The following is a 21,832-nucleotide window of genomic DNA, read 5'->3' on the forward strand; positions in this document are numbered from 1 at the left end:
CCTTGGAAGGAAAGTTATGACCAACTTAGATAGCATATTCAAAAGCAGAGACATTACTTTGCCAACAAAGGTTCATCTAGTCAAGGCTATGGTTTTTCCAGTGGTCGTGTATGGATGTGAGAGTTGGACTGTGAGGAAGGCTGAGCGCCAAAGAATTGATGCTTTTGAAGTGTGGTGTTGGAGAAGACTCTTGAGAGTCCCTTGGACTGCAAGGAGATCCAATCAGTCCATTCTGAAGGAGCTCAGCCCTGGGATTTCTTTGGAAGGAATGATGCTAAAGCTGAAACTCCAATACTTTGGCCACCTCATGTGAAGAGTTGATTCATTGGAAAAGACTCTGATGCTGGGAGGGATTGGGGGCAGGAGGAGAAGGGGATGACAAAGGATGAGATGGCTGGATGGCATCACTGACTGGATGGATGTGAGTCTGGGTGAACTCTGGGAGTTGGTGATGGACAGGGAGGCCTGGCGTGCTGCGATTCAGGGGTCGCAAAGAGTTGGACACAACTGAGCGACTGGACCGAACCGAACTGAACTGATAGATACTGAAATACCCAGCTGGTGGCAGAAGATAATTACATGATGACCGAAATTGTAGCCATGACATTAGCTGCCACAACTGGTCTCAAAGAAATGAGAACAAATGGACCCTTGAACTGAAGACTTGCTGTACTTAAAACAATCAAGATTATGCTGCATGACCAATTTCAACAAGACTGTCTGGCTGCCTGTGCTGTTTTTACATGTAACCCACTTCCTCCACCTATAAACGTCCTTTCCCACTGATTGTCAATTGCAGGGAGGGAATTCAGCCTTGGGACATGAGTCTGCCCCTGCCTCCAGTTCAAACCTCCAAAATAAAGCAAAGTTTCCTTTCTATCAACTTTGCCTCTTTATTTGCTTTTGAGACGAGAGTAGCTGGACCCCACTTTCAGTAAGAGAACTGAAATACCAGAAAATAGTTTGCAAATAAAGTTATGAAAAACATTTTTTGAAGTTATCTTTTTCAGAATTTTATGTTGAGTTTAACTTTTAAATTATTTTCTTAATTTCCATACAGTTAATTCACTTAGTGCACTTAATTCAATAAAGCTAAACAAAAGCCTGTACTATTTGGATTCTAGCTACTTATTCCTTCACAAGGACCCGTACCATACTACACACGACAACAACAAAGTTTCAAGAGAATTCTGTACCAACCCCATTCCTAGCAATGTGATTCCTCCCTACTCCAGGATTTCCCTCACAGCCCACAGGGCAAACACGTGTCTATTCTAAGATTTCCAAGTACAGGTTTCCCGGCTATGCTAAAGTAAAGCATGAAAGAGTTAATATAGGCCAAAAGTGCATAATGTGAAGGAGCAATTACCTTAACACGCACTTTGCTAAAGGATGCACAAAATAAATCCAGATAAAGCACAGATGCTCACAGAAACAGTTCAAAGCTATGATTGATTGACGCTGAGATGCTGAGTGTGGTTTTCGGGAAAGGAGCTGGCGGTGCCATTCGTGCTGCTGGCGGTGCACGCTGCCTCTCTAGGGCTTGCTGCAAAACAAACGCTGAACTTGCTATTCTCCATTTTCGCCTTCTTTTTGTAATGGCGAAAATCCTTTTCCATTCTTTGCGATTTGAGGGTGAGCGGGAAAAGGCTTACTAATGAAAGCCTTTCCTAAAAGCTAGGTGGTGTGAAGCGAACTTTCGAAAGGCTGGGGGTGGGGGTGGGGGGTGGCGGGTTCTTGTATCTCCAAGGGTGAACGATTTGCACGTGTGAGGTTTTAAGCCCTGAAATGTGATCAATCCTTTCTTATTTTATAAAGCATGCCTTTGAGTTCCACGTTCTATACCAATGAGGGCCTTTCTCAGACTTTTATATCCATTCTCTTCATCCCTCAGTACCGGGGGAAAGGGGACGCCGGCAGCCAGACCACTTAAACCAGACTCCCTTTCCTCAAATCTGGCCCCACAGGAGCCCGGGCAAACAGTATTCTTTAGCTCTCGCCTCGCCTGCAGTACGCAAGAGGCAGGTGAGGACGAAGCCCTCCCTCTGCATCTTTATCACTCGGTTCCGGGTGATCGCAAGGAGAAGCCCAGGGTCTGACTGGTCTCTTACCGGCGAAGCGGATCTTCACGAGGTCAAGCGGGTGCAGCGCGAGGTTGGAAAGGACCCCGCCGCTCACGCCCGCCACCAGATTCTCGTAGCGGACGTGGCGGAATATTGTGCTGCTCCACGCCGACAAGCCGGACGCCGACTGGCCCTGGCCTGTCATGGGCTCAGGGTCCGCTGATGCCGCGGGCGTGGGACGAGATGCAGTGGCCGCCACCGTGGCGACGGTCGCCGCGCTGGAGCAGAAACCGCAGGGCACGAGCCCACTTCCGGCACCCGCGCGTGGAGTCACACTCGTGGAGGCGAGGGTGAAGCCGAGAGACCTAGGCGCACGAGTGACTGACTAGAGAGGCGCCGCCGCACGTCAAGCGGACAAGGGAAAGTGGGCAGCGGGGCGGGGAGCCTCGGTCAAGGCCCCGCCCCGCCTCGCCCACCTCCGCGGCTGGGCTTAGGCTGAACTGCGCGGATCGGAGAACACAGATGAAGCACCGCCCCCGGCCAACCTTTGTCCGCACGACTACGGAGCGCCGCAGAGCCCACCTGAAGCCGGTTTCCGCTCCGCGGAAGTCACATGACAGGAAGTAGTCGGGAAGAAGCGGAAGTGGCATGTGAGAAGGCGGCTGTGGTGGCGGTAACTGGGCCCGGGAGAGAAAGGGTTGTGAGATCCCTGGAGAACTGGCAGCAAGATGAAGGTGAAGATGCTGAGTCGGAACCCCGACCACTATGTACGCGAAACCAAATTGGACTTACAGCGAGGTGAGACAAGTTAGACAGCCTTGGATCCGGCCTGGGCTCCACCGAGTAAAGCTGGTCGGGGAGGGGAGGCTGGTGTTCCACTCGCGTTGTTTACCTGTTTTCTTTCCCTAAGGCTCTTGGTTTATAAAACGCTTCTGGCTCTTCAAATCCCTTTCCTCATAACTTTTGTCTAGTGGTCAGTGGCAAGTTAGTTACATGGGGAAATGATTCCGTCTACACCGCTTTCAGCTGCTGCTCTCTGAATGTTCTCAGGGTCCTGTTGGGGGGAACGTGGACTTGAATGAGCCAAACTCGTGGATTGTGAAGGAATTAACAATTAAGCAAACATCTTTAAACCTCTCCTTGTTACTCTAACTTTCGATAACTTTGCTACTTAAAGTTACGTACTTCGGGATGTGGGAACAGACAAAGGTGACACTTAAAGCCGTCAGTTTTCTCTTAAAAACTCTTGTGGAGAACTTTAGTGGGGGAATGACTAAAATGAAATTAATGGATTTTATCTGTACTGGTCTGTTCCCCCATTAACCTGCTGGTCTGTTCCCCCATTAACCTGCTGACTACTTAATGAATTATAGGTAAGTGACCAAGCATGTGTGAATAGACTATTCTAAGTGAAGCAAATAACAAGTGCAAAGGCCTTAAGGCAGGAATAAACTTAAGGCATAAGAGAAGGGCCATATCTTTGGAGTTTGAGGTAGGGGTGAGCCATAGAAGGGGAGGCTGGAACAATATTTCCGTATGATTGAGTCATATAGCTTATCAGTATATATTGTGAGCAATGCTAACTAAATGGTCTCCTCTCACAAGATGTTTATGGGTTAAGTATCAAAACAACAGTGTTCTTAAAATGCAAAGTAGATTATGTCACTCGGACTTGACATCATCCCTACTCCTTGAACTTGGTCCCATCTTCCTCTCTCCTTTCATGGATGACTACTTTTCCCACAGCTAGTGTACATGTGCTCTTGTTAGTCTGTGTGCATTTCAGGCATGCGATGGCACACACCTCTACCCAGTCACTGTCCCTTGCAGATTTCCCCCCATCCTGTACACATGTAGGCACCCTCCTATGCTTCTGTTTCATATTTTTATACTAATATCAGAGTGTTTATTACATTGTCTCATTATTATTGTGACTATCAGTCTTTTTTTTTTGATCAGATTGAGCTTGCAGAGAGTGGCCCAGTCGTGTTTGTTTCTATGGCCCCTGTGTTTAGACAGCACCTGGCACCTAGTAGTTGCGTTATTAATGTCTGAATGAAGGAATGGGTAACTGGTTGGTTATAGATTTTTTTGTTTCAGTGGTCTTTGTAAATTTTGTGCAGTATTCAAATACTTATTTGAGTATTCTGACTCATAGATCTGGGGTGTGGGCATCAGGGAATCTGTAAAACTCTGTTGGTAATATAGCTGATAACATACAAATGTATAAGAACAACGTACATAAATATGTACCATGAGTTTGCTCTGATGTCCTGAGTGCTTGTGGTATATGGGAGGTGTTCCATGTATCTTTGTTGAATGTTTATTGTTGACCACATTGAATTTAGAGGTGGGCATAATTATGGGTATTTGGAAAAATTTATAGAAGATACAAGATTTAAGCTGAATTTTTTTTAAAGGATGTGTAGGGTTCACATGGGTTTCCCAGGTGGTTTGGAGGGTAAAGAATCTGCGGAGACCCATGTTCAATTCCTGGGCCAGGAAGGTCCCCTGGAGAAGGGAAAGGCAACCCAATGCAGCATTCTTGCCTGGAGAATTCCATGAGCAGAGGAGCCTGACAGGCTAGAGTCCATGGGGTCGCAAAGAGTCGGACCCAACTGAGCGACTAACACGCACACACAAAATCAGACACTAAAAGTGCTCAATAAATAGTATAATCATCATCACTACATTGTATACTTATCAGTACAGTGATCAGCACTGGAGATTATTAGTGTTCCCTGCCCAGTAAGGGGGCTTCCTAGATGGCGTTAGTGATAAAGAACCCATCTGCCAGTGCAGGAAATGCAAGATACACGGGTTTGATCCCTGGATCAAGAGGATCCCCTGCCTAGAGATTCCCATGGACAGAGGAGCCTGGTGGGCTATGTTCAATGGATTGTACAGAGTCAGACATGACTCAAGCAACTTAGCATGCATACACACACCCAGTAAGGAGCTTAAGAGGTCAGTTGAGCAAATGTTCATGATGCACTTGTTTTGTGCTCAGTATAAGAAATGTAATGAAGAATGTAGTGGAAGCCCTGCAGGTGAAGGCTTATAACCCAGTTGAAGAGCGTAGTAGGACATAGAAAAGGAAAAGTTGTGTGTGTATGTGTATAGAGTCTAGTTATTTTGCAAGATGTATGTGTTGTATCACTTTCTGGTCATTTTGGAAAGGTTCTGGACAAAAGGTCTTCAATGTTTTTAGTTTTAGTCCTCTGCATAGTCAGTGTCCCTAATAAAGGCTTATTGAATAATATATTGAATGATTAGCCAAGGAATACCACAGGAGGTATTAAATGTGAATTATTTTATTAAGAGAAATCATTCTTATTTCAGTTCCAAGAAACTATGATCCTACCTTACATCCTTTTGAGGTCCCACGAGAATATATAAGAGCTTTAAATGCTACCAAACTGGAACGGGTATTTGCAAAACCATTCCTTGCCTCCCTGGATGGTCACCGAGATGGAGTCAATTGCTTGGCAAAGAATCCAAAGAGCCTGGCTACTGTCCTTTCTGGGGCATGTGATGGAGAGGCAAGTATCACTAAACACTGACATTTTAAACTGAAAATAGTTATGTTGCAAATATTCTTCCTTTAATTGTGAGTTACTGTGGGTTTTAATTGGTTTGATTTCATTTTGCTATGTCCTGTTTTCTTTTAATTCTCAAGACTAAATTTTCTTTGAATCAGTAACTTCAGTAGTTTCTTATCTAAACCTAAGAAATTAAAAATGTAGTCGCTTTCGGCTGTTTGACAGTAAGTAATAAGGCATGTTTACAATACAGATATTTAGCTGTGAGTTTTTTCACAGAGTATGTTATTAACAATTCAACACAATTATTTCCCACTCTGCCAAGGAAAGAAAAGCTTTAAAGCACTTTTACACTAGAATCAACAGAGTATTTAAGAGATTCAGTTTTCTGCTTGTTGATGTTCGTATCCATAGACATTGCTTTTTTTTTTCCAATGTGCCCAACAGACATTCTTCTGTGAAATTAAAAAAAAAAATTATTTTATTTATTTATTTATTCTATCTTTGGCTATACTGGGTCTTTGTTGCTGTGTGTGGGCTTTCTCTAGTTGCCACGGGTGGGGAAGGGGGCTACTGTTTGTTGTGGTGCTGGGGCTTCTTACTGCAGTGGCTCCTGTTGCAGAGGCTGTAGGGTGCACGGGCTTCTGTAGTTGCTCTGTGCCATGTGGGATCCTCCCTGACTAGGATTGAATCCGTGTCCTTTGCATTGGTAGGTAGAACCCCAACCATTGGACTACCAGGAAGGTTCAGCATTGCATTATTTTGATCTAGAGGATTTTGTTTTTAGCCATCTGGTAGAGTGATTTACAGCCTTTTCAGTGTTGAACTTATTTTTCTTGGAATGTAATACTTCTGTGCCTGAACATTTTTTATTTATACTTCACTGAAATTTCCTAGTATGTTTTATTATAGGTTAAAATTTGGAACTTGACCAAACGAAAATGTATTCGTACGATACAAGCACATGAAGGTTTTGTACGAGGAATATGTACCCGCTTTTGTGGGACATCTTTTTTTACTGTAAGTATAATACAGTTAGGTCATTAACTCTTTTCAACATGTGTAGAACTAATCTAGTTGAATATTTTCTGAGTTCATTTATGTGATCCAAGGCCCTTTCTGATTTTCACAATGCAAAATAACATTAAAACTCAGATAAGTTTTGGTTTTCTTTATGTAATCCAGCCTTTCCCATACTTTAAAATTTTTTATACCTAATTACATATTACATGTGTGTGTGCTAAGTCGTTTCAGTCATTTCTGACTGTTTGTGACCCAGTGGACTGTAGCCAGCCAGGTTCCTCTGTCCATGGAATTCTCCAGGCAGCAGTAGTAGAGTGGGTCGCCATTCCCTCCTCCAGGGGACCTTCCCGACCCAGGGATTGGACTCACGTCTCTTAGGTCTCCTGCATCGGCAGGCGGGCTCTTCACCACTAGTGTCACCTGGGAAGCCCAAATACATATTACTGAACTAATATCCTATAGAACAGTTAGAAGTAGGATTAAAGCAAGATGAGTCCTTTGTACTTCCTTTGTCGGTTAGCAATAAGTCATTGAAGGATTTTTGTGTATGATAAAATATACCTAAAATTTACCATTCTAGCCATTTTTAAGTGTACATTTCAGTGGCATTAAGTACATTCACATCATTGTAAATCCATCACCACTATCCATCTCCAGGACTGTTTCACCTTCCAAACTGATAGGTGTAACTGTTAAACACTGTAACTCCACATCTCTCACCCTTACCTCCTACCCTTGAGTAATTTACCTGGTAATTACTGTTGTGCTTTATGTCCCTGTATGTCCCTATGTGTCTGATAATTTCACTTAATATAATGTCCTTAAGGCTTACCCTTTTTGTACCATGTGTCAGAATTTCTTTCCTTTTTAAGACTAATGCTCCATTGTATGTATATACCACATTTTGTCTGTTCACTCATCCATTAATGATGTTTTGGTTATTTCTACCTTTGGCCTTTGCAAACAATCTACTGTGGTGTGCAGATATTGAAAGTTCATTGAAAGCTTTTAATAGGAAAATGACGGAGTCTGAGTTGAGCTTTGAGAGGATTAATTTGACAGCTGTGAGTGATCAGTTTGGAGGCAGTTTTAATAGTCTGCATAAGCAATAATAGAGTCAACTCTGGAGAGTGAAAATAATTGAAAGTAGTTGTTAGGTTTAACAACATTTTTATTTTTAGAATTAGAAACTGTTTTATTGCAGTGTAGCTGGCACCACGTAAGTTGAAAGTGTACAGCACAGTGGTTATATGCATCCTGAAGTGATCACCACAGTGAGCTTCCTGAACATTCATCATCTCATATAGATACAAAACTAAAGAAATAGAGAAAAAGTTTTTTTCTTGTGATAGGAACTCTTAGGATTTAGTCTCAACGGTTTTCCTATGTTACATACAATCATGTTAATTATATTTGTCACATTGTACATTACATCCCTAGCACTTTTTTGTCTCATAACTAGACGTCTGCACCTTTGACTGCCTTCTTCCAATACCCACTGCCCCAACCCCACACCTGTGGTAATCGCAAATACCATCTTTTCTTCTGTAAGTTTGTTTTGTTGTTTTAGAAGTATAATTGACCTAAAATACTAGGTTGGTTCTTTGTGTACAACATAGTGATAATATTTCTGTGCATTTCACAGTGATCACCACAATAAGTCTAGTTGCAATATGTCACCATACATAGATATCCGTAGTTTTTGACTATATACTCCACTCTGTACACATACTTTGCAGCTAGAAGTTCATACCTTCTAATCTCCCTCACTTACTTCTCTCATCTCCCCACTACTCTCTCTGCTGGAAACCACCTATTTGTTCTCTATATTGACAATTCTGTTTGTATTTTGTAATGTTTATTCATTTATTTTTTAGAGTCCACATGTAAGTGAAATCATACAGTGTTTATCTTTTTCTGACTTATTTCACTTAGCGTTATACCCTCTAGGTCCATCAGTGTTCTTTCAAATGGTAAGATTTCATTCTTTTTTTTTAAGGCTGAGTAATATTCCATTATGTTTATAGAACACATTTTTTTTATCCATTCATTTGTTGTTAAGCACTTAGGTTGCTTCCCTATCTTGGCTATTGTTACTAATGCTGCAGTGAGTATAGGGGTGCACATATCTTTATATCTTTTCTAATTAGTGCTTTTGTTTTCTTCCAATTAATACATAGGAGTTGAATTGCTGGATCATATGGTAGTTCTATTTTTAATGTTTTGAGGAACCTCCATACTGTTTTCCATGGTGTCTCTACCAGTTTACATCCACCAGCAGTGCACAAAGGTTCCCTATCTCCACATCCTCACCAACACTTGTTACTTGTTGGCTTTGATAATGATAGCTTACCATGAATAATGTCAGATTCGTGATCTCCGAAGAAGATTTAGCTTCAGGACCAGGGACCAGGCTTGATCACTCAAGCCTTGATCACTCAAGCCTTGATCACTTTGTATAGCAGAGTTTTACTAAAGTGAAAAAGGGACAGAGAAAGCTTCTGACACGGACACAGAAGGGGGCCAGAGAGCACCCTCGCTCACTAGTCTATGCAAGGCCTTATATGCTTTTACCAGACCCCCTCCCACAACATACATCTTAAATTAACAAGATTAGAACTAACGATAGAAAGATGTTACCAGACCCACTCCCATAGATTTCAAGATGACAGGATTAGTCAGAAGATTCTTAAGAAGGAGAAACATATCCTGGAGCAAGATATATTGTTATATTGACTAAGACAAAGCAATGTAGGAAAAAAACATTTGTCCTTTTCTCCTTCTTGAGATCCCCAGACCCCTTTCTCCTCCTAAAGGACTCTGGACTCCTTCCTTCTCCTTGGGGACCCTGTACTTCTTATCAACCTACCTAGGAATTGACTCTCTCAATAATAACCATTCTCTATTCTGACAGGTATAAGGTGATACCTCATTGTGGTTTTGATTTGCATTTCCCTGATGAGCAGTAATGTTGGGCATCTTTTCATGTACCTATTTGGCATCTATGTATCATTGAAAAAAATGTTTATTCAGAGCCTCTGCCTATTTTTTGAGTTTTTTTGATGTCAAGTTGTATGAGTTCTTTGTATACTTGCATATTAATCCGTTATTGTATATATTGTTTGCAGATATCTTGTTTTTTTACTTTGTTGATAGTTTTTTTATGCTGTGCAAAGGCTTTTTAGTTTGATGGAATCCCGTTTGTTTTCCTTGCTTGAGGAAACATATTCAAAAAAATTTAGTAAAATCAATGTTTACGTGACATCTTGAACATATCTGCCATGTCCCAAAGTCTGAATTACCGAAGTTTGTTTCCTTAGCTTTCATTTGGGCTAAGGTGCCAGCAGTTCTGCCCACCATTTCTTTCACCATCTCTGTAATCGTCAGGGCCAGTGAAAAGGCAAGCAATGCCTATACTAACATTATGAAAATAATATTATCCTAATGGACTCCTGAAAAATTCTCAGGATCCTTCAGAAGTCTACATTTTACAGTTTGAAAACCTCTGCCTTAATATTGATAGTTTCTAGAGTTTTGAGTCATACAAAGAAAGACATTTCTCGTGCCAAGATTATAAAAATGCCTTGTCTCTAGTATCTTTATGGATTTTGTTGCATGTTTTACATTTAAAGTTATCTGGAATTATATTTTTTTATCAGGTGTCACGTTGGTTCATACTTTTTAAATGACTAACCTGATCTCACAATACCATTTTATTGTAATTCATTTTTCTTCCTAATTTGAAATGTCATCCTTATTACAACATGCAGCTTTTACCATCTTTATGATGTAAGATTATTTCTACCCTTAACTCTTGTTTTGCTCTATTCATCGTATTTTATTTTCAATTTTATGCGTTTTATATGTTTATCACAAATCTTTAACAAGGTGGGACATAAATGAATCAATAAATACTTTACTGGAAGAATGTGGTATATGTTATTTTTTAAACTAAAGATGTTTATAATTTGATGTATGTGTTGGCAAGCTTACCGTTTATAACTGTTCTTCATTATCATTGTAAATATTTCTAGGTTGGTGATGACAAAACTGTGAAGCAATGGAAAATGGACGGACCAAGCTGTGGAGAGGAGGAGGAGCCATTGCATACAATATTAGGAAAGGTACAAAAATAAATTGACCCATACTTGGGCTACTAACATTCTTCTCTTTTACCTACAATTATTTCATAGTTTCAATTTCATAAAAAGGTGTAAGAAATCAGACAGTTTAGGCTGCAATACTTTACCTGTTTTAAGCAATAGTTAATGCAATCAAAGGGTCTTTGCAGTTAAAGAATTTGAACAGTTCTTTGGTGTTCGTTGCAATAGGGTTCTGTTTCTATTTTTAGTTAGAGGAGGCAGTGGAGCATTTCCTATAGCGAGAACATGGGGGGAAATCTATAAAATAAAAGGTCAGAAAAAAACAGTGCTTCAGCTTCTCATTTATATCATGGATCTTTCCCAGAGCTCAGCATTTACTTGAAAGTATTCTTTAGGAAATTAATAAATTTAATAGTGTGCTTTCTATATAAATCTTATTTACATTTCTTAACAGCATTCTGCAAATCACTTGATATAGTTTAGTTATAACTTTAAGTTATAGCTTAATAATTTGGATCATTTGCTCTACCTATGTTTTTTAATCCTTATGTTTTGATACTAAGGGAAATTCTAAAATTAGAATTAATCTTTAAATATTTCATCTTTAAAATTTTTTTGTCATTTTAGTATTTAGTGTGTATTTAGATTCTGCTCTTTAGGCTTCAAGAAGTTCTAAATTTTTTTTTTTTTTTAATGAGAGGTTTGGCCCATGATCAGGACTTTGCTGAATTCTAATGGTCGATCTAAATGTTCTTGAGGGATGTGGAGGTGGTATATTAGTGTGAAATGGAAATAGTTTGCAGATGGTAAAAAATTAGTAATTCCTGAAAGAAAATTTGTTTCATTGTTGTAAAATGTCCGTTCGCTAGGAGTTCCAAAGATTTTTGAAATATTTAGTGTTACCCCTTCGCTGTGGTACTGGGGGTTAATTCTTACTGTGCAGAAGTTTGTAGAGACTTGAATAGAAATAATTCTAAATCTGCAGATGCTGATAAGAGTTCTTAAGAGCTTAAAGTATTGGCTAAATAGTGGCCTTTAATTTGCTTTCCAAACATTTTTTACTGTCTAGTACAAAGGTAGACTTTAATCTGACCCTGAATAGATGAGTCACATATTTTAAGTAAATAATACCAAATTTATGAGATTTTATTGCTTTTAACAACCTTAGCATCCACACTTGCTAATTTTGTTTCTCTCTCCAAATTTTGATATGGTTGTTTGTATCTGTGTTTCTTTCCTGGGACTCAGTATTTTATATGTTAAATGTGGAATTAAGTTTTTTAGAAATTACCTTTTGTGTTTCATTAGTTGATTCCAAGATCCTTCAATACCCAGTAAGATTTAAAAATTACTTCAGTGCTATGTGTTCAAACTTTATTAAATACATCCCATGTTAACATTTTTCTTTATTCCCAGAATGTATGATAAGGAACATCACTTCTTATGGTAGAATTTTCTCCTTTAAGTAAAGGCTTTAAAGAAATTTCTTAGTGAACAGGGATTTTCTTAAGCACATGAGAGTGTAGAGAAATATATTTTAAGATATTATTCTGTAGAGTTGAAGTACCAATGAAAAGACTCATCTGTAACAACCTCTCTGCTTCTAAAGACAGTGTATACAGGAATTGATCATCACTGGAGAGAAGCTGTTTTTGCCACATGTGGACAGCAAGTAGACATTTGGGATGAACAAAGAACCAGTCCTATATGTTCAATGACTTGGGGATTTGACAGTATAAGCAGTGTTAAATTTAACCCAATTGAGGTAATGCTCCTTTTTGAAATATGTTCTGCTTATTGTTTCTTTATTATCATATAATTTCAACTCTATTCAGGAAGAACTTGAATATGTGATCCAAGAATTTTCTGAATTTTAGTGGTGTTCTCCCATTTGGTCTGAGTTCCACTTTCTTTGGTCAGGTCTCGACATGCTTGACCACAGTTTAGCCCCGGACACTGGTGTTCAGCATTGTGAGAGGCGTGTGGTCGTGGGGGTAGAACTCAAGCACACACGGTCCTAAGAAACTTTCAGTTTTATTTGTACCCTCAGCACTCATGTTCCACAAAGTGAAAGTCGCTCAGTCATGTCCGACTCTTTGCCACCCCATGACTATACATGACTATATACAGTCAACAGAATTCTCCAGGCCAGAATACTGGAGTAGGTAGCCTTGCCCTTCTCCAGGGGATCTTCCCAACCCAGGAATCGAACCCAGGTCTCCCGCATTGAAGGCGGATTTTTTACCAGCTGAACCACAAGGGAAGCCCCATGTTCCACAGATTACCTTTAAAAAAAAAAAGTTAATTCTTCTTAACTCTGTTGGAGGTCAGAAGAAGAAGTGTTGAGCATTGTTTTCTTTAATTATTTGTACATTACAAGGACATCAGTGCTTCCAAATAATATGCGTGGTTATTTTTCTACTACATGATAATTCGTTATAATTCTATTTTTCTTCGCTCAGAAGACTAAATTGTGATTCCTAATTCTTTCCAGATCTAAGGGAAGAGTTAGAGGTTAGCCTCCTTATTGTTTACTTAGGTCCAAACTTGGTAACGGAGGCTGCCCTGAAGGCTAAGCCAGCTCCTGGACTCCAGGCCTTTCCCTGAGCTTTTTCTGAATGCATAGTAACTGATAAACTCAGTGTCTAGAAGACTCAGTTGACATGCCTTTTCCTGAAGGAAGAAAAGGAAATCACTGTGTATGAGCTGGTTTTAGAAGTTACCAGGAGATTATCTTGTTAGGTGGTCGCAGAGGAAATTCTCATCTGCAAGTTTTGCATTTAAGAGACTCTAATTGACAAAAGGAGGAATAAAAGGTTGAGTCAAAGTAGCAGGGTATAAGACTTCCTTGGTGGCTCAGTGGTAAAGAGTCCACCTGCCAGTGCAGGAGACATGGGTTCAATCCCTGATCCAGGAAGATCCCACATGCCAGAAAGTAACTATTGAGTCTGTGCTCTAGAGGCTGGGAGCCTCAACTACTGAAGCCCATGTGCCCTAGAGCCTGTGCTCACAACAAGAGAAGCCGCCGCAATGAAGAGCCCCTGCTCACCACAACTAGAGAAAACCCTGCAGAACAAAGAAGACCCAGCGCAGCCAAAAATAAACAAATGAAATTATAAAAATAAAAGTATTTTTATAAAAGAGTGAGATGCTGTAGTATGATGTGAACTTGGCTTTGAAGTCCTGCTGAGAAATCAGTCAAAGGATACCCCTTCCTTCAGCCCACACTGGTAAACACACTTCTGGGAGAAGCTGCAGGGTTAGAGCAGGGGTTAGCAAGATATAGTCTGTGAGGCCACTGCCTGTTCCTTGTTTTTATTTTTAAGTTTTTTCTGGAACACAGCTGTGCCCTTTAGCTCATGTATTGTTTGTAACTGAGTTTGCACTACAAAGTAGAGTTTAATAAACTGCAGAAACCATATGGCCCCACAAAGCCTAAACTATGTCCTCTATCACCCTTTACAGAAAAAGTTTGCCAATCGCTGGGACAGAATATCTGTCTGTTTTGTCTGTATCTTCCTCACGCCACCCTCCATCTCCCTTCCCTCAGTTGCCCTTGATTGGCGAAGTGAGCCTTGTAGACCAGGCCACAGTGCCACTGGGCAGAAGCAGGCTACAAACACAGGTGACCTGTGAGAAAATTTAATGTCTTACCTTGCTGCAGACGTAGGCTCGAACTATATTTCCTGCCAGTACGCCTTTGTGTTGACCTTTCACAAGTCATAATTTTTCTCTGTATTTGTCTATTTTTAAAATGAGATTAATTATGTCTTCCAGTGTACTTCTTAGGTTTGTTGCAAGTGTCAAATGTGATAATATATGTGAATATTTTTAAAAGGTGCTACCCAAGTTTAAGATGGTGGTGTTATGCTGTTAAAAAAAAAAACGAAAACGGAACAGATACTGATTTCTTCCCTAATGGGTAAAGGAGATCTTTTGTTTCTCTGTTTTGGTGAACACCTGTGTCAGTAGAGCTGATGGCCAATCCTAAAATCATAATTAATGATTAGTGATGACCTAGCAACCATGTTTCTCAAATTAGCATGTATAAAAACTCTTATTTGTTCAGCTAGGTGTGTATGTGTGTTTTATTAACCATATGACCTTGACTTGGTGGTAAAAGCAAATGGTGTGGATGTCTCTTACCCTGACCCTTTATTAAACTTAATGGGGAGGGCATGTTGCTGTGAACAAATGGAGTGTATTTGTCTCCTCTAATCATCACTAATTATTTTTCTGTAAAAATATTGAAGCTGAGGGTTCTGATAAAGCCAAAAGTTTATTCTGAGAATTGCTACATTTTACAGCATTAAAATCAGCTTTCCTTCTTGGTAGAATTTTTTGCTTTGCTCAAATTCAGGTCTTTACTTTTTGAAAACAGTACCTGGTCAGACCTTAGAGTGAAATAATGAGAAACTAAGAAAGGTTGAGAGGAGTCATTCAGTAGGGGAAAAGCTCAGAGGAAGCAGTTTAAAAAGAGTATACACAAATGTGGCTATATAGCAGTGTAGTAAGTAACTCTTCTGGTTCCTCTTATGCTTGCAGTGGGAATAATATAAGCAGAAGACAGGAGTTAGATCAGGAACAATGGGTGAGGAGGAACGGTGCTACAAGGGGTGGGATTTGGGATTCCATTGGAAGGTGGAGAGCTTATTTTCACTTAATACCAAGAATCATGTAACCACTTGACACATTTATAATTGACTTACAAATAAATATATGAAACATCTTGAAACCACAGTTGGACAAAGGACAGGCCTAGTTTATACAGAGTTAATAACCATGAGGAAATGTCTAATTGTTAATAAAGCAATAATTTATACAGTTGACCCTCCAAATCCATGGGTTCTGCATCTGTGGTTACAGAAGGCATTTTTATATGATACTTAATATTGCCGCCCAGTGTAGTAAAATTAATATATTTCCACATTGCAACGCTTACTGCTATAACTCTGGAAAAACCATTACCTCTAAATAGCATAAGCTATAAAATTATTCATACTTTTTGATTAGGGTGATGCCACTACTAAAATCTTACCCTTAGGAAAAGAAGATCTAAATGTATTCAAATGTTTACTGAAGTGTTATTTATAATATGGAAGAACAGGAAACAGGTCTAAGTGAAGAAGGGGTAAGTAAAATATATTGTTATAAAATAGAATGCAGAATACCTACATCTCAGACATCTAAAATACAGGCATGGGGATTTAATCATGAAGATCTTTGGCTTTGGTTGCCAAGATTATGAGTGATTTGTTGTACCCTCTTACAATGGACTTTAGTGTTAGAACTTTGTATCTTAAAGGTAATTAAATCATTTGTTCAGGAATGGACATGGTTTGCTGCCAAACCTGGCTTTTAACTGATAATTGTTACACTTATTTTTAGACATTTCTCTTGGGAAGTTGTGCTTCTGACAGGAATATAGTACTATATGATATGAGACAAGCTACTCCTCTGAAAAAGGTGAGTTTCAATTTGTCTTTTACTTTATATAGTTGTTAATGCATCCTTTTGTGAATCGAGTGACTGAAAATACAGAGCAAATGTTTTTTCAGAATTAAAAAAAAATTCTTTTTAATAGAGATGTTCTTAGAACCCAAGTGGTCATAATGGCATTCCCTCAGTTCCCTGTTGCTTTTTAGAGACCCGTCAATTTCCATGAGTTACTCTCTTCCAGTCTTCCGTTTGCCATACTGCCAGAATATTGTAGACATCTAGTTTGTACTCAATGAATTGAAAGTTCTTCAGTATTGCATCCTATTAGTCAGGCCCTGTGATTATCATAGTGACACACATGGTATTTTATTCCAGAAAGTTTTATAACTAATTCACATAATCACCTTTATTTGTTTAGTTACACACCAGTGGGTACCAGTTTGACGTTTTATTTAGACAGGCACTATCCTGTTCAAGGTGTCAGATTTCCCAGCAGTTCTGAAGCAGTCATTCCAGGACTTAGATATCAGAGTTAATGAAACCTTAAGCTGATTATAAAGAGGGAGGGAATACTATTAGTAAAGAGACGAGTGCCATTATAAGTAAACGAGTATACAGTTGATTGCAAGTGCTGGAATTGAGAGAGTACCAGAAGAGCTATGCCTTGTTAATGGACTTCAGGTCTGTTATCATAGACATCTCTGTGCCATACCTAACAGAGATGCTTTTAATATTTTTGTTGTTATCAAATCATTTTTATAACATGTACTAAATTCAGAAATATTAGAAGTAGAATATATTGATTGACATTTGAGCTAAATAAGTAGAATAATCTTTCCAAATTTCACTCACCCATGTCATATGGTGGGAATAACATGCATGAACTTTGGTGTTAAGACTTTAAGCAGGTAACTTAATCTGTGTTTCTTCTGTGAAATGGTGATATTAATAACTGCCTCACAGCCCAGTGGTAAGAATAAAACATTAAGCATTTAGCAGAATGTTACCATGGAAGTGCTAGTTTTTCGTTTATTTGGTTTTTGTCTTTTTTATTGGGGTATAGTTGCTTTACAATGTTGTGATGGTTTCTGCTATACAAGTGAATCAGCTGAGTGTATACATACATCCTCTCCGTCTTGGACCTCCGTCCGAATTCCTTTCATCCCACCCACCCAGGTCATCACAGAGCACCAAGCTGAGCTCCCTGCTCTGTGCAGCAGGCGTTCCCACTAGCTGTCTGTCTTACACATGGTAGTGCGTGTACGTCAGTCTCCATCTCCTACTTGATTCCACCCCTGCACCAAAGGACCAGTTTAATAAATAGCAGTTTCTGCCACTTTCAACCCTACCTTCTCAGTTGTTAATAATATATTGTACTTTACAACTTTGGGGTTGAACTTTTCTTACATATGTCTCATTTTCCCAACTACACTATAAGCTTTTTGAGGTCAAGGGACCATTTATTAAGCATTTTTATATTTTTCAATATTTAGCACTGCCTGTGTGTTCAGGAAACTAATTATTGATTTTCTTTTCCTATTGCACTGAGCCAAATTCTGTGCAAATGATAGGTGTTTACTGAAGTATTTGCTTAAATCAGTGAAAAATGAAGAAAAGGAAATGAAGTAGGAATTTATTCATTTTAGAGGGACTTAATTTCATAGTAATGGGTTAGTGTATGTTTCTCAGGTCATCTTAGATATGAGAACAAATACAATTTGCTGGAACCCTATGGAAGCATTCATTTTTACTGCAGCAAACGAGGATTACAAGTAAGTTTCCCTTTTCTTATAACTTAATTTCTATCAGAAGTGACTCAACTGTATATGTCTTATTAATGAAATATATTTTCCTAGGTAGTATTCTTTCATACACATTAGAAAATTACCATTTGTTTTGCTTAAAATTAAAAAAAAAAAGATTTCCCAAAATAGAGAAGTGCTTCTTAAAAAGTATTCTTAGTTTTCAAAATGATATGGATCAGGGACAATAAAACTTTGATCTATGGACTCAGTGCTGTCTGCTACCTGTCTCTGTAAAGTTTTATTGCAATATAGTCACATTTATTTATTTTTCACTTTTTAAACTTTTTATTTTGTATTGGCGCATAGCTGATTGACAGTGTTGTGATAGTTTCAGGTGAGCAGCAAAGGGACTCAGCCATACATCTTGATGCATCCATTCTCCCCCAAGCTCCCCTCCCATCCAGGCTGCCACATAACAGTGAGCAGACTTCCATATGCTATACATTAGTACATTTCTCTTTTTCTGACTCACGTCACTCAGTATGACAATCTCTAGGTCATCCGTAGACACATTTATTTATGTATGGAATATAGCTGCTTTTGTGCTATAATGCCTGAGTTGAGTAGTTGGAACAGAGCCCGTATGACCCACAAAGCCAAAAATGTTGATTATTCGGCCCTTTACAGAAAAAGTTGGCTAATCCCTGACATTAACCATATATCAGTAAATAATGACTGAATCATACATGTTTTAAGAACCTAAAAATGTCTGCCTGCAAAATGTGGAGGCAGGTGGTTGTTACTCATGTTGTCATGCTACCTGCCACCACTGTTACTTCAGTAAGACGAAAGGAAAACCTGAAGTTTCAGTCTTTACCTTAATATTTACAGATATGTTTATTTGTGACTCTTTGTAAAGGAGTAACTTAGCAGCCTTATGTTCTTGACCTGGATGGAATTTTGTGATTTCTTATATACTGCTTTAAAACTTGCTGAAGCATTTGACATTAGCTCACTTTATCTTTCCAATATCCCTATAAGGTGAATGGAGAAGGCAATGGCACCCCACTCCAGTACTCTTGCCTGGAAAATCCCATGGGCCAAGGAGCCTGGTTGGCTGCAGTCCATGGGGTCGCAAAGAGTCAGACACGACTGAGCAACTTCACTTTCACTTTTCACTTTCGTGCATTGGAGAAGGAAATGGCAACCCACTCCAGTGTTCTTGCCTGGAGAATCCCAGGGACGGCAGAGCCTGGTGGGCTGCCGTCTATGGGGTCGCACAGAGTCAGACACAACTGAAGCGACTTAGCAGCAGCAGCAGCAGCATAAGGTCAATAAGACATGTATGTTATCCCCTTCTTATAGATGAGGGTATTGATGCAGGGAGTTTAATCTCCTAATGAGGAAAGAATATCTTATTCATATTTTTTTATCCAAGCATTTATTGTAGTGCTGTGTACATGATGGATTCTTAATACGTGTTTTTTTGCAGAAGGTGGAAATTTGTCATTGGATTGAACTTTAGATCTTCTGTATTTAAATTCTTTGTTCTTTCCACTACTGTTAGTTAAGAAAGCATAAATTAGCTCAGAAATAGGATTTATTACATGATGCTTTAGTGGTATTAAACTAAAAGCATCAATTATGACTTTTCTGTACTAAAACGAAGCTCTCATCAACTCAAACCACTTAATTGAAGTTCTTTTAGCCTTTATTAGTATTTGAAATTAAATGCCCTTGTTCCAGTTAAAAGCAATAAAAAAAAGTCCTGCTGACCAATCTTACTAACATTTCTAAAGTTTGCTGTAATTAGTTATTTGGGGAAAATAATCTTTTTTTCAGAGTATCTTTAGAATTTCTCAATTTTTGCCTTGGAAATAATTATATATGGAAGCTGAAACAAAGAGTACATCACTTGTAAGAAGTGACTGTTAGAGTACCGTAATTGCTCTTACTTGAATGTGATTTTGCTGTGTAAAATATCTTTTAACATTTTATTTCTTTTATTGCCCTTTAAATAATCCTGTTGTGATTTAGAAATCCAAGTTCAAGTGTAGACCCAACCAGTAACTATTGTAAGAATTTAGACAAGTCATGTAAACTAGTCTATACCATAATTTCATCAGGTAATAGGGTTGAACTGTGTTATTCCTGAAGAATACTGTGACTTGAAACTTTATTTACAAAAACATTTTGCATCTAGATGGGTTGATTTGCTTGGAATTCTAATAAGTTCTTAAAATTAAAACAATTTACTAAAAAAGAAAAGAAAAGAAAAAAAACACAAAAATTTGCTAAAAACAAGCCTGGTTGAAAACCACTGTTCTAGATAGGGAATATACAGCAGTTGTCAGCTCAGAAATTTAACTTCAGTGATCAGTATGACCTTGATTGACAATCCTGTGTTATGTTTGAAGATCATAAAAGAAAGCAATGACTCATCTCTTGATGAGAATTTCATGGTTATTTGAAAATTGTTACCTTTAGCATCCATGACTTTTTCTAATAATGGTATTAGAAAATAATCTTTATGAAGTTTTTTTTTGAATTTTTGTTTTTAAGTAATCTTCAGTTCAGTTCAGTTCAGTCCAGTTGCTCAGTCGTGTCCGACTGTTTGTGACCCCATGAATTGTAGCATGCCAGGCCTCCCTGTCCATCACCATCTCCCGGAGTTCACTCAAACTCACGTCCATCAAGTCGGTGATGCCATCCAGCCATCTCATCCTCTGTCGTCCCCTTCTCCTCCTGCCCCCAATCCCTCCCAGCATCAGAGTCTTTTCCGATGAGTCAACTCTTCGAAAGAGGTGGCCAAAGTACTGCAGTTTCAGCCTTAGCATCATTCCTTCCAAAGAACACCCAGGGCTGATCTCCTTCAGAGTGGACTGGTTGGATCTCCTTACAGTCCAAGGGACTCTCAAGAGTCTTCTCCAACACCACAGTTCAAAAGCATCAATTCTTCGGCACTCAGCTTTCTTCACAGTCCAACTCTCACATCCATACATGACCACTGGAAAGGCTTACTGAAAAGTTACAAAAAAGGTACCTGTAAGACAATTTCCCCAAATGTTAATATCTTAGGTCACCATAGTCCAGTTAGCAAAACCAAGAAATTAACATTGGTACAATATTGTAAACTGTAGACTTTATTCCATCACCTGTCTTTCCACTAGTGTTCTTTTACTGTTGCAGGATCCTACATTGTATTTGCATTTGATTACCATGTCTGCTCACTGACTTTCTCAGTCTTCCCTTTTCTGTTATGACCTTAGTACTTTTGAGAAGGACTTCCTTGTCAGTTATATTGTAGACTGCCTTTAACTTGGGTTAACTGGTGTTTTCTCATTATTTCATTGAGATTATGCATCTTTGGCAAGAATACCACAAAATTGATATCCCCTCCTTGGTGCATCAAACCAGGAATACATAACGTTGGTACATCTTATTACTAGTAATGTTGACCTTCATCACTTAGTTAAGGTGGTGTCTACCAGCTTTCCCTACTAAAGTTACTATTTTCTTCTGTAATTAACACATATCTGTGGGGAGATAGTTTAAAATTTTGTGGATATCTTGTTTCTCCTTAAACTTTTCCCCTTGCTAATATTTGCATCTGTAAGTATTTTGATGTTAGGAACTTGGTTACAGTAATTCTGTATTACTACTCTCCATCATTTATGTTGGTTCATTTTAAGCACTGTTCTTCTAGCTGTCAATTAAAAAATTTTAAACCTCGAAAATCACGAAGTCATTGTTCTTGCCAATTGTGCATGAAGTATAGTTTTCTAATCTTAGTACACCCTTTGAAAAGCTGTGCTTGCTCTCATGTATCACTGATAGAGTATAAATTAGTGTGATTTCATTGGAAGTGATTTATCAACTCAAAAACCTTAAAAATGCTTATGCCTTTGAACTTAATA

The 21,832-nt window shown here is 38.9% G+C and overlaps 2 protein-coding genes across 4 annotated transcripts in view; one reads left to right on the forward strand and one right to left on the reverse strand.

Moving 5' to 3' along the window:
- SLC25A32 (solute carrier family 25 member 32) overlaps positions 1-2,681 on the reverse strand; it is a 32,520-nt gene extending 29,839 nt beyond the window's left edge. Inside the window, exon 1 of one of the 2 annotated variants that reach the window (XR_015140571.1) lies at positions 2,112-2,635. Coding sequence is in view for 1 of the 2 variants with exons in the window: in XM_086336250.1 (XP_086192376.1) it covers positions 2,112-2,268 (157 nt within the window). In the remaining variant the exon portion in view is untranslated. Of the gene's footprint in view, positions 1-2,111 lie in introns of both variants that reach the window. The other variant, XM_086336250.1, reaches the window with a different exon arrangement.
- A 14-nt stretch (positions 2,682-2,695) lies between these two features.
- The window catches only part of DCAF13 (DDB1 and CUL4 associated factor 13), a 29,103-nt gene continuing 9,966 nt past the window's right edge, over positions 2,696-21,832 (forward strand). The window contains exons 1-7 of one of the 2 annotated variants that reach the window (XM_086336248.1): positions 2,696-2,861; positions 5,406-5,605; positions 6,518-6,625; positions 10,663-10,752; positions 12,341-12,496; positions 16,120-16,197; positions 17,860-17,942. In XM_086336248.1, coding sequence (XP_086192374.1) covers positions 2,792-2,861; positions 5,406-5,605; positions 6,518-6,625; positions 10,663-10,752; positions 12,341-12,496; positions 16,120-16,197; positions 17,860-17,942 — 785 coding nt within the window. In that variant the 5' untranslated portion in view covers positions 2,696-2,791. The remainder of the gene's footprint in view (positions 2,862-5,405; positions 5,606-6,517; positions 6,626-10,662; positions 10,753-12,340; positions 12,497-16,119; positions 16,198-17,859; positions 17,943-21,832) is intronic. The other variant, XM_086336249.1, reaches the window with a different exon arrangement.

Source organism: Bos grunniens, chromosome 14, assembly GCF_055505025.1.
Source record: "Bos grunniens cultivar Pamir isolate PY7600 chromosome 14, Bosgru_T2T1.0, whole genome shotgun sequence".
Taxonomy (NCBI): Eukaryota; Metazoa; Chordata; class Mammalia; order Artiodactyla; family Bovidae; genus Bos; species Bos grunniens.